This window comes from Rhinolophus hipposideros, assembly GCF_964194185.1.
Source record: "Rhinolophus hipposideros genome assembly, chromosome: 6".
Classification (NCBI taxonomy): Eukaryota; Metazoa; Chordata; class Mammalia; order Chiroptera; family Rhinolophidae; genus Rhinolophus; species Rhinolophus hipposideros.
The window spans coordinates 22,876,854-22,889,445 of NC_138052.1; the positions used below are offsets into that span (position 1 = coordinate 22,876,854).

At 33.3% G+C, this 12,592-nt stretch overlaps 1 protein-coding gene across 7 annotated transcripts in view; it reads right to left on the minus strand.

Moving 5' to 3' along the window:
* The window catches only part of LRP1B (LDL receptor related protein 1B), a 1,877,633-nt gene that overhangs the window by 962,108 nt on the left and 902,933 nt on the right, over positions 1-12,592 (minus strand). For all 7 annotated transcript variants that reach the window (XM_081051911.1, XM_081051912.1, XM_081051910.1 and 4 more), the window contains exon 7: positions 788-950. In XM_081051911.1, the coding sequence (XP_080908037.1) occupies positions 788-950 (163 nt within the window). The remainder of the gene's footprint in view (positions 1-787; positions 951-12,592) is intronic.

Sequence of the window (12,592 nt, forward strand, 5' to 3'; positions counted from 1 at the left end):
TTGATTTTTTTATCAAATGAACAAAGTTGATGGGAATTTAAACATTTATACCTAATTTTGATAAACTGTGAAATATTAAGAAAGATTAATGAAACTTTAGCTATAAAAAGCTCAGATAAGACCTTTTAAGCAATAAAGTGACTTGTAAAATTCAATAGTTAAAAAAAAAAAGGAAGATAAATTTTGGTGAAGAATTAAGCAACTCCATAATAATTGAGTTCATATATTATAGTTAGAGAAAAAACAAAACAAAACAAAACAAAATAAAACAAAACAAAACAAAACAAACAAAAAAAAACTGGTCTAACTAACAAGGTGACCTTATGGTTTTGGTAGTACTCTTGAACACATATTATGTCCCTTTTATAAATCCTAAATGTTGTGTTAGATGTGAGTCCGTTAATAGTATATATTTCAAGTAGCATTTTTTAAGTTTGCTAACTACAAGGTCCACTGCTAAGTAACTCAAAATCTTCTCTTTTTAACCTGAAACTGTTGTGAGGCTCTTTGGTGACTCCAAAGCAATTCATGAGAAGGTGGCAGGTTGTTTGTGTTTTAGGATAGGCCTGCAATATTGATGTGTTAAGAATTTCTATTTCTCAGCTTCTGTGTGGTAAATTACACCCTTTTTTCCTTCCTGAAAGGCAGTTGTTAAAATTCCAAAAAAAAAAAAAAAGAGAAAAAAAAAAGAGCTTGTAGTCTTATATTCCACAGCTCTCATCAGACTCTGGTCATTTTTTTTTAATGGAAATTATTTCAGATATAACACTAAAAAAGCATGACTTACCCTGCTGTTGGATCAACTGCTATTGCCTTAGGATTATGAAGCTCCAGATCAATCAGGGTGACACATACAGACCCATTGTAATTACAAACAAAGATCCGGTCACTGACATGGTCCACAAAATAGAGATTTCTGGTGAGCCAATCAATCGCCATGTGTTGCACATCTGAAAAACACGCACAAACACACAATTGCTGAATCACAGGTACACATAGAGTATCATAGGCCAAAGTACATAAGTTTGCCCAAACTTTCACAGAGGATATTTCAAAAGTATAGGTAACGTTATGATAAAACACTGCAATGACAATTGGTTGATGTGCCATGATAAGTGATTAATTATTCTGTAAAATAATAACTACTTCTTGATACTTTTCCTCTCTCCATCTAAGGAATGAGGATATCCAAGACAATAAACAAAGAGTTTTTAAATCTTAAAATATAGACACTTACAATAAAATATTTTTCCTAGTTTTTGCATGTGCCCCAAATAGTTCATTCAACCCAGTGGACATAACTGGTTCAAGGGCACAGCTAAACTCTTTAGTAGTAAGATAAATATTTTTTTTTTTCTGAACTTAACGTAACTCTTTATTTTCAGATCCCTTTCTGTTACAAATAAGAAGGGTGAAGAAGGTAGAAAAGGATATCTACAAGGACCCCTTTGTTTACAAAATATATCCAAAAATTGGAAATAAAGCAAAAGGGGAGGGGAGGCATTATAAACAGGCCAGCTCAAAGATTAACTCTCTGGAAAAGAATATCCAATAGTATCCAATAGTACTTTCTGCAATGATGGAAAGATTCTCTACCCATGCTGTCAAATAAAGTAGCCACTATACATGTGTTTAGTGAGCATTTAAATTGTGGGTAGTGTGACTGGGAAACTGCATCTGCATTGTATTTCATTTTAATTAATTCAAATTTAAATTGTGAAAAATGTAAGTAGCTATTGGCTATATGGATAATGTAGCTCTAGAGGAATATGTGTTTGACTTAATATTTTCAATTTGTTCAGACCTATACACTGTGAAATTTCATTCTAATTTGTAGATATTTATCTGGTAGAAAGGATAATCCCAAAGGTTATGGTTTTTTACCCATACCATTAACCGTTTTTATATCTAACCTACAAATCATATTTAAACAGTCTTTTTCTTTAAAATGCCTATACATATCCAATTCCACTAATTCACCTAGATCAGCATTCTTTAAAATGCCTATACATATCCAATTCCACTAATTCACCTAGAACAGTCTTTTTCTTTAAAATGCCTATACATATCCAATTCCACTAATTCACCTAGATCAGCAATTCACCTAGGCTGGGCTGGTTACCTCAATACTGCCATAAATAAATACATTTCTGATCCTATTCATTCCTAACTTTGATGACAGTCACATTTTTATCTATGGAAATTATACTTTGATACCTCCTTGTTTGATTTTACTATGGATCTACGATTCATTGAGCAATAAGACCTTCACTCTGCAATCTGAAGCAAAACATTCTTCCTACTCTACACTTCAAAATACTTCCTTAGTAACATGTTGCTTCAGTGAATGATATTCTTTCAACAGAAAGACTAATAGAGATGCATGTGCCATCATTACCATCATAATGGTATACTGTCAAAGCAAAATAGAGAAAGTAGCAACTTTGTGGGAATTTCTATCATGCCTCACAAGCACAAGGAGAAAGTGGATATTGTATTAATTGGATACACATTTTCAAGCTATCAATTACAGTTCCATCCTAAATTATAGCCTTTATGGAAGCATAAGCATTTAAATGTTTCACAAACAACATGAAGCTCTTTTTCCAACCAGTTCAGTGACCAGGATTTAAAAAAAAAATAAAAAAAAAAATTGAACTATCTCTCTGCCTCCAGAAATCTGTAAATGTAGCTTTTTTATATATTCCTTTTGTATTATTATATTAGAGCACAGATCAGATTGTTTCAAATGTCATTTTAAATACCTTGGATTCAGACAAAATATGTGCCAGGGTCCATTCAATGACCCATCTCTTACACTAGGCATGCAGTTGGTTTAGTCTATGCAATTGTAATTTCAGACAAAAGAGCTGTATGACAGCGTTGGTACCTTCTTTCAACTCAAAATCATTGCAGAAAAGGTGTCTGCTACTGAAACAATAGGTATTGTTAACAACCATCTGAGTTTGAAGCAACAAGTTTTCACTAAAACAATCTAATAATTAGCCGAACATTGAGAAAGTGTGGGAATTGTTTTTGTTTCTTTTTCTTATATTTGAAGTTTCTTCCTGATTTTAATGTAATTTTTATTAAGATTGGACAACTGAGGCAATTAGACAAAGAGTTCAAGTAACCAAGCTGCTAGATAGATGATAGATAGACAGACAGACAGACAGACAGATAGATAGATAGATAGATAAGTAAATAAATCTGACTAATTTGATTTGAACATTTTAGGAAATTAGTAGATAACAGATGCAGTATTAGTTTTTATTTGCCGATACATAACAAAATTCACAGAACATTGCTGAAGGTAACTAATATTTTTATGGTATTACATTATAAAATAATTTGTAAATTTTTAGTAAGACCTTTATTACTTTACTGTTACTAGAACAAAGTTTTCAATATTTTCTTGTTATTTTCTCTAATCAGCTTTTATTAATTCTTCAACCAAAATTCACTTGGATTTCATCCTTACTGGTCCTTTGAAATGGCTCTTATGGTCCTTCAGAATTTCTTAATGGCCAAAAACAAAGGTTACTTTTCTGCTCATATCTACAAAATAATCTAAATATTAATATTGGTAAAATTTTAAATAAACATAAAAAATAAGTATTTTGAAACTTAATATGTATTCTATTAATGTAAGTAACAATGAACAGTTTCTAAAACCCAATATTTGTTAAGCCTAACAACTGAAAGCTGTACCCAGTGGGAATTAATGGAAAATGTCATGGGGATAGTGAAAACAACAAAAAAAGACAAATACCTTTGATAATCAATAATTTAACAAAATGTTACATCAACATGTTCTTCATATCATAAAACAAGTAATTATCAGAGTTGGTGAAAGTAGAATTTAAACATTTTAATTCACTAAAATGTCTGTACACTTAGTGCTAGACTGAATTGTTTCCCACAAAATTCATATGTTGAAATCCTAGCCCCCAGTACCTCAGAATGTGACTCTACTTGGAGATGAAGTCTTTAAAGAGATGATTACATTTGAAAAAGGCCATTGGGGAGGTCCCTAATCCAACCTAATGGTGGACCTTATCAAAAGAGGAGATCAGGCCATTCAGAGAGGGAGACCAGGGATGGCTGTGCGCAGAACAAAGGCAATCTGCAAACCAAGCATTGCTAGTTCATTCTTCTAGGAGATATTCTTTTGTTTAATTTACAATTTAATATTGATTAGGTCCCAATCTCTATGAGTTTAGATATTAATTTGTGTATTAAAAAATTGCAAATAATTTTTGTCCAGTGGAGATGAAAGTGACTTCCCTCAGATGGTAAAAATAACCCCAGTTTATTGTCCACTATGACATTAGCTAGTTTTATATCTAACTTTACAATCTTGTCAGCATATTTTTCTTTCATTTATTGCAAATTCTTCAGTCTCTTTTGTAGTCCTTTGAGCCAAATTTACCATCTTGCTGGTTCTCTCATTAATGAGCTAAATGACTCATTAACATATGTCTACTACATATTTGTATGAGTCATGTTTCTAACCTTTAAAAATTATACATTAACACATTTTAGTGCTTGATTTCTTCTTTAATTAGTTGCTATGTGATCAACTAGCCAGAGATAGCAAATTTAAATGAATAAAGGATTAGAAAGTATCGTAAATAGGTAAACCTTGTCAGGTGGGACTATGACAAACCTAGATGACACCCTGAAAGTACACAACTACCTAAAGAAGGCACACTCAAACTCAGCTGATTGTTTTGGTATCGAAATGCTTCATTATTTCAAAGACCACCAAAATACAGATTTCTAGATTTCATTTGAAGTCTTACATTTTTTATTATGGTAAACTATTTTTTTGTTTAATTATAAAGTATTTTGGGTATCAAACAAAACCTGTGTGCAGGCAATCTGGATCAAAAGCCACCAATGTGACGACACCAAAGCAAAGCAAACACTGTATAACATTTAGTTTAGCCCAAACTTCTACATAAAAGTATGTTTTTGTGAAAGTTATTAATATCTGTTAGAGCCATTTTTCATATATTAAATAAACATAATATCAGTTTACAAAGTGGTCAGATATTAAATCAGACAAACATTAAGAATCCAGAACAATGATAGGTAGTTAGGTATTCTGAAGTTAGGTATTCCACAGATACTAGTTGCCTCCCAGAATGAACTAAAGGACTGCCCTTTACTGTATGGCTTTATGACTGCTTATAATATGTACAAGTATGTACTAGAGAATAGTTTGGCACCACATAAAATAATAACAAAGTTAATTTATGATAAAATAGACACTTAGCTGTGATAATTTTTAAATACACCCACACATTTTTTGATATTCCTCCTTTCAAGATGTGGATCTTAATTCTCCTCTCTTTGAATGTGGGATGTACTTTATGACTTCCTAGTACTGAGTAAAATATGGCAAAAATGACAGTGTGATTTCCAAGGATAAGACATATAAGGCATTATATAACTTAATTTTTTCTCTCTCTCTTTCTCTCTGTCTCTGTCTCTCTCTCCTCTCTCTCTCTCTCTCTCTCTCTCTCTCTCTCTGTCTCTCTGTCTCTCTCTCTCTCTCTCTCTCTCTGTCTCTCTCTCTGTCTCTCTCTCTCTGTCTCTCTCTCTCTGTCTCTCTCTCTCTCTCTCTCTCTCTCTCTCTCTCTCTCTCTCTCTCTCTCTCTCTCTCTCTCTCTCTCTCTATCACTCACTCTTGTGGAAGCCAGCATCTGTTATGAAGACAGGCAAGCAATCCTGTGGAGAGGCCCATGTTGCAAGGAACGCAGAGAGGCCTGCTGCGAGCAGTCACAAGAATTAGCTTGGTAGCCAGTGTTCCAACCTCAATTAAGTTCCAAACTCAATCCCCCCAGTCAGGGCTAACACATTGATCACAACCTCTTGAGAAACAACCACTTAGCTAAGCGATTCCTGAATTCACGAACTGCAGAAAGTATGTGATAATAGACGTTTGCTGTCTTTAAGCCACTAAGTTTGGGGTAATTTGTTATGCAATGACAGATAACTAATACAGTTGTTGTCAAATCCCTGCAGCTTTTATTTATTTTATTTTTTACAGGTTGAATATTACCTCTTATTATTTTATTTTTCAATTACAGTTGACATAAATTATTATATTAGTATCAGGTATACAATATAGTGATTAGACATTCATATACCATACAGGGTGAACACCCTGATAAGTCCAATACACATCTAATACCATACATAGTTATTACAATATTGACTGTATTCCCTATGATGTATTTTATGTCCCAGAGAGTATTGTTATAACTTGCAATTTGTACTACTTAATCCCTTTCACCTTTTTCACCCATCCTCCAAACCTCCTCTCATCTGGCGACCATCAATTTGTTCTCCATGTTTATGAGTTTATTTCCATTTTTTTTGTTCATTTATTCTGTTTTTAGATTCAATATGCAAGTCCTATGACACGGTATTTGCCTTTCTCTATTTGACTTATTTCACTTAGCATAATATCCTTTAGGTCCATCCATGTTGCCACAAATGGTAAATTCCATTCTTTTTATGGCTGAATAATACTCCATTGTATACATGTACCACATTTTTTATCCATCTGTCTGTTGATACATACTTAGGTTGCTTCCATATGTTGCCTATTATAAATAATGCTGCAATGAGCCCAGGGGTGCATATATCCTTTCGAATTAGAGTTTTGGATTTGTCAAATCTCTAAAGCTTTTAAAGCTAGATTTTGTTGGATTCCCATCATTTGGATGTCATTTTTAGACTTACATCTGAACTAGACTGTGTAAAATATTAACTAGTTTTGATCCCTTAAATTACCTATAGTGCAATTTAATGCTTAAACACAGAATATTCCACAAGTGTTCATAAATTAACTCTGAAAAATTTAAAGATAACTTGCCTTGCAGATTTCTGCTCTACTTTTAAAAAGTGTGGTTTTGTGCTGAAACAATGGCATTTAGTCTGGATCCCTTATAAGGTCTCTGTCTCAAGAATAACAGAGTCAGATAGTATTAGTGTTATGAAGAATATGAAACAGAGTAATGACTTACAAAGTGACTGGTCCACGGGCATCCTGAGAAGGATAGTATTTGAACTAAGCACAGAATAACAAGATACTAGGCATGTAGAAATTTGGGGCCAGGGTCTACCAAGCAGAAATGAGCTTGGTGTATTTTAAAAATGAGGAGTTGCATACAAGGAACCATATCATAGCTAAAATATGGATGGATGGAAAGAGGGAGAGTGCAAAGATGAGCAGGGATATATAGACTACAGTAAATTGATAGATTTCATGATTACTTTGTAAAACTAGGGGATGACTTTGTCTTACATGTGATTTTTATTTTTATCACACAGTAAACGTACATGACTTAAAAAATTAAACATCCCATCAAAGCTTTGAGTGAAGAACAACAGTTTCTACTTCACCTCTCTCTATTCTCGTCCAATTATTTTAGCTATTTCAATTGTATTTACTTCCATAATTCTACATAACACATTTGCTACAATTTTAAAGTTTACCAAATCTATTGACTTTCTAATACACAAGATTAGAATTTAATTCTTTATACTCCTCTAAACTATATATTTACACTTTTTCTCCCCCCACCTTTCCACAATCTTAATTTTCAGTTAAATTAACTCTCAGTGTTTATATGATTACATAATTTTTTGTTGACAGGTGAAGAAAATATTTTATTATGGTTATACTTCCTTCCTTGAACAACTTTTTTTTTAAGATTCTATTTTTTTTTCCTTTCTTGCTTTCTTTGTTATATTACTATTGCATAATTCTACAAAAAACTCTAAAATTCCTCCCTAAATAGAAAAGGAAAAAACAAAACAGTAATCTATTATTATTATTATTATTATTATTATTATTATCATTAATATTTGCTTTTGGCATCCCTCCTATCTCCTGCCATCGTCTTGTTCCAATCTGTACTTGGCTTGCTCTTTGCCATGGTCTTGGGGCTTCCTTTATCATTCTAGATACTTATTGTTTAACTGCTTCAGAAGTAAAACATCCATTTTCTGCTAAAGTAGAAGACAAGTTGTTCTTGGCTATGGGAACTGGGATAGGGAATCCAGTAGCCTAACAATTCTAAAAACAGGTTCTAAGCCAATCATCTTCTTATTAACCCTGTCTTATATATTCATTTTCAGAGGTGTCCAGAGACTCTACTTTTTGGTCTTTCTGAAGTTCTTCATCTTGGCATCCCATCTACACTCAGCAAAGCAATAGATATTAAACCTAATTAATTGATCATTTAATCATCTGTTCTTTATTGTCCAAAATTATCTCACATGCTTTGTCCATTCTCTCTCTCTCTCTCTCTCTCTCTCTCTCTCTCTCTCTCTCTCTCTCTCTCTCTCTCTTTTCCCTTTGGGGGCACAGTTAACACTTTATAACATTACTTTATTTAAAAGTGGACTTTCAAAAAAGAACAGATAAACACCTTTGATCAATCTGTAGTGTTTAACGGAAAGTCTCTGAGGACAGTTTCCAGAAGGGAATTTAGACGTCTGTTTATAATTTTAAAAAAGATCATTCTGACTTCTATTTGGATCAAAGGGGTGAGTCTGAAAGCAGGTGAGGAGTTAAGAACATCCTGCAATGCCATGAGAGATATGGTGGCTTCAAAGAGTATCAGAACAATGGTGAGGTTACTTGGCATATACTCACCATATTTCCTTTGCCAACATTAAATATATAATATTGAAAGAAATGCATTTAAATTATATTCAAGTTTGGATAAAAGAGCCCAGAATGATTGAAATTCTGAACACATCACAGCAAATCAGAAATATTCTAAATATAGATGGTTTCTATCCATATGCCTATTCTTGTCTATCATGGATATTTTAACGTAACATTTTTATTTCCACTCAAATATTGTCCCTCAAACTGTGAGGTTGCCTTCACTGAAGAGTTATAGTGCTTCTAATTTAAATACAGAGAACGGCAGGTAAAAATTAAATTTAAAAAATGGTAGAATTTTAAAGAAATGGTTCTATCTTCTTCGGTTTATGTGTCTCTTGGCTTCAGTGGGAAATTAACATTTAGATTTTAGACTATATTTCTTTGTTAGAGCATTTGAAAATGCTCTAACTGAATGATAAAATGATGTAATTCTATTTATTTTTATATGTCACCATAATCTTTGCAAGAAGCATATACTCACTTTATCCTTAGATGAATTAAATAAAGTGAATTGAGCAAGCAAAGGCTCTGTCCTCTTGGTATAATAATTAAAATAGTATTATAGAAATTCAATTTAGGTGTACTGTAGGCAGGAACATCCTTACAGGAACAGAGTCTGTGGTACATTATGGAGTCCTTCTCTTTTCCTTTAATGAAAAATTGCCTCTTCCTAGGTACCAATTTTTTTTTTTTTAAACACATGTAACATAGAATGAACATGAAGGTCAGTTCATTATATAAATAGTCACAAAATTCTACATACATCCCATTGATTTCTTTGTGAAAAACTACAACGAAGGTGCCTCTGACATGAGCTGATGGGCCAATATCAGGTATTCATATGGAAAGGGGATGTTCCTATATTTTTTGTTAGGGGGAAGGGACGTGAGATGACTGAGTTTCTGAATCTCCCTTCCACCTTACAGTTCCACTGCTTCTCAATTAAATAGCTTCCAGGCCAAGCTACAAGCGAATCTTAGTATTTCCTATGGTAGATGCATTTAGAAAAGATGCCAGGGTTATTCTCTCTCTACAGAAAAAATAATTTACACAAAGATGCCTTTTTTCCCATTGGGCAAAACTTTACATTCTTTTTTTTGACCCATAGCACAAATAGATTCATCCTTAATTCCATGTTTATTTCCCCCCACATCACCCCATATTTAATACATCAGGGGACCATAAGACCTTTCCCTCAAACTACACACTCTTCCCATCTCTGCTATTACTCAACTTGGTCAAGACACATTTTTCTCTCCCTGATGGCTGCAATTGCTTTTTAACTGGTCTCTCTCTTCCCTACTAGACCCACTGTTACAATCTTCACAGAACACCTATAGTGATCATTATAAAACACAAATTATATCATGACACCACTAAAGAAAACAGTACTGTTTATAGTCTGAGATATATGTTATAGTTGATTGCTAGCAAAGAAAAATTCTTAATGAAATGATAGACTCCAGGGATTTACAATGCAGCAGAAATGCTTTCAATGTACCTCATCAGTATTTTTATAAATATCTAACATTGCTGTGCTTTGGCTCAACTTTAAGTCAAATGGAGTATTTCTCTTTTTAACATTTTGTGATGAACATTACTCAGAGAACGAGGTGTAATTGGCTTCCAACTTCCCTTTGTGTCATTGTTTTCTCTATAAAGTTTTAATAAACAGCAGGCTTTATTCTAAATCTTGAGTCTGTATTCTTATTTTCCAAAGCACCACTCCTCATTAAAATTCCCAATGACTTCCCACCATACTTAGCATAAAATCCAAAGTCTTTAACATCACGTGCAAGGCTTCTAAACTTCTTTTTAACCTCATATCTCTCTCGTCACACTGGCCTCCTTATTTTTTTCTTCAACCTGCAAAGAAAGCTCCCACATTAGGACATCTGTACTTAATCTTCAAGATAAAAGAGTATCTAATTATGCATAAGTTGTGCTTTCGTTTCATTCAGATATCCCTTCAAATGTCAGTTTCTCAGAAAGTCCTCTCTTGACAAGTCAACATTAACTACCCCCAAAAAATCACACACAGTGACACATCTCCACCATTCAATATCAATATCCTAATTTTATTTTATTTTTATCATTCATAACTGATTAAGATTTCCTACTTATTAGTCACTACTCCTCACACTACAAAAACTCTATAAGAGCAGGTATTCTGTATGTGTAATTCACTGCTATAGTCCCAAAGCCTAAAATTGTGTTTAGTCCATGGTTAAGTGCCGTAAATATTGCCAAATCAGAACTGCTGTCCTATTCACAATAGCCTTTGTTCAAAAATCCCCTGCCTAAAATATCTGCTCTCACCTTTACATCAGTCAGAGTAGGAGTCATATGGAGTCACAACTCCTTTTGCTCTTTAATCAGCTGCGATAGTTTCCTTGATTTTACCTGTGAGCTCAGATTTGGTAAGTCACTGTTCTTTGCCCAGGAAAACTGTATATAAGAAGGATCTATATTACTTAAAGTCGACAAGCAATTTTATGAAAACACAAATAGTCAGAGAGCAATTTCACAAATGAGCATCGAGGATAACAATAGTGTGAGGGGCGATGGTACCATTTAACAGTGTGGAAGAATAATAACAACTGGTGAGCCTGAGTGAATAAGTAGGAATAATAAATCAAAGATCAGGAGAAAATAGGGACAAAATACCACCACATCCACTTTTGCATTCAAACTGCCACACCTTGACTTCTACAGCCTTATTGCTCGCGATTCTCTGGAGTCCTTCTTTCTTGTCTATCCCTACCAAGCACCACTTTCTGACTCTCAGGGTCATGTAACTCTGTGGCTCTTGTTCCTATCCTGTAAGTAAGAACCTAGGTCACCTAGGCCATGGTTTGTCTCTGAGACTACTAGTTACCTTGACTGCTTCTGCTTGCACATAGTAGATTACTTCAGATTCACTATTGACAAAAGCCTTCAAAAACACAGACTTTTGATTACTTGTTTATAATTGTTATTGTATATTTATATTACATATTATAAAATTATATATAATTTATATGTAATTGTTATATTGTTATTATTGATCATTTATTTTTCATCCTGGTCAGATCTCTTAACCTACTCAAGATATAGTCCGAGAATCTGAAGTGCAACAAATAAAAATTATTCGTTTACCCTAGGTATTATTTCCAATGTATAATAAATGAAGAAGAAAGCATACTGATATATTTTTAGTGGACTGATTCTATAAATAAAGTGAGGTTTGGTTAGATTAATGGTATCAGTTTCATTGGATGAAGTAAAAACAATTACAACTGAGAAACCCAGTGACTAGATATTTGTTCAATACTTCCATAGAAATGTTCACTGTTCGCAAATGCTTAGAAATTAAACTTACTCTACAGTTAGGATTATATACATAATGATACAGAAATAGCATAAGTTCTTCAGAGACATAAACATAATACAAATCAAGAAATGCCTTTGAAATGTTTTCTTTCTTTTTTCTTTTTGGTCAAGTCCAATAGTCAAAACCAATCAACAAATGATTAGTTTAATTTGTTTGACATAGGTGGGGATTATTTCTAGCAGTTACACTGAAGCATACTGAAAAGTATTAGGGAATCTCTGAATTGAGAAATGACACAAGAAATCCAGATTTAGTCAAGCCCTGCTGTGACAAGTTTACAATCTTCTACCTCAGACATTTCATTCTAAAGGTAGTCTAAGACCTGTGTAAATGGAGACAGAGTGTTATTCTTCTGGGGATTTGCCCCATGGAAATCTAGACGGATACATTAGGAAATAAATGCACTTCTATTTTTACAATGAAGGAGACTATCTTAGTTTGGGATGTTACAGGTATAACAAATATCATAAGCTGGCTGTCTAATAAAATATATATATTTATTTCCCAAATTTCTGGAGACTGGG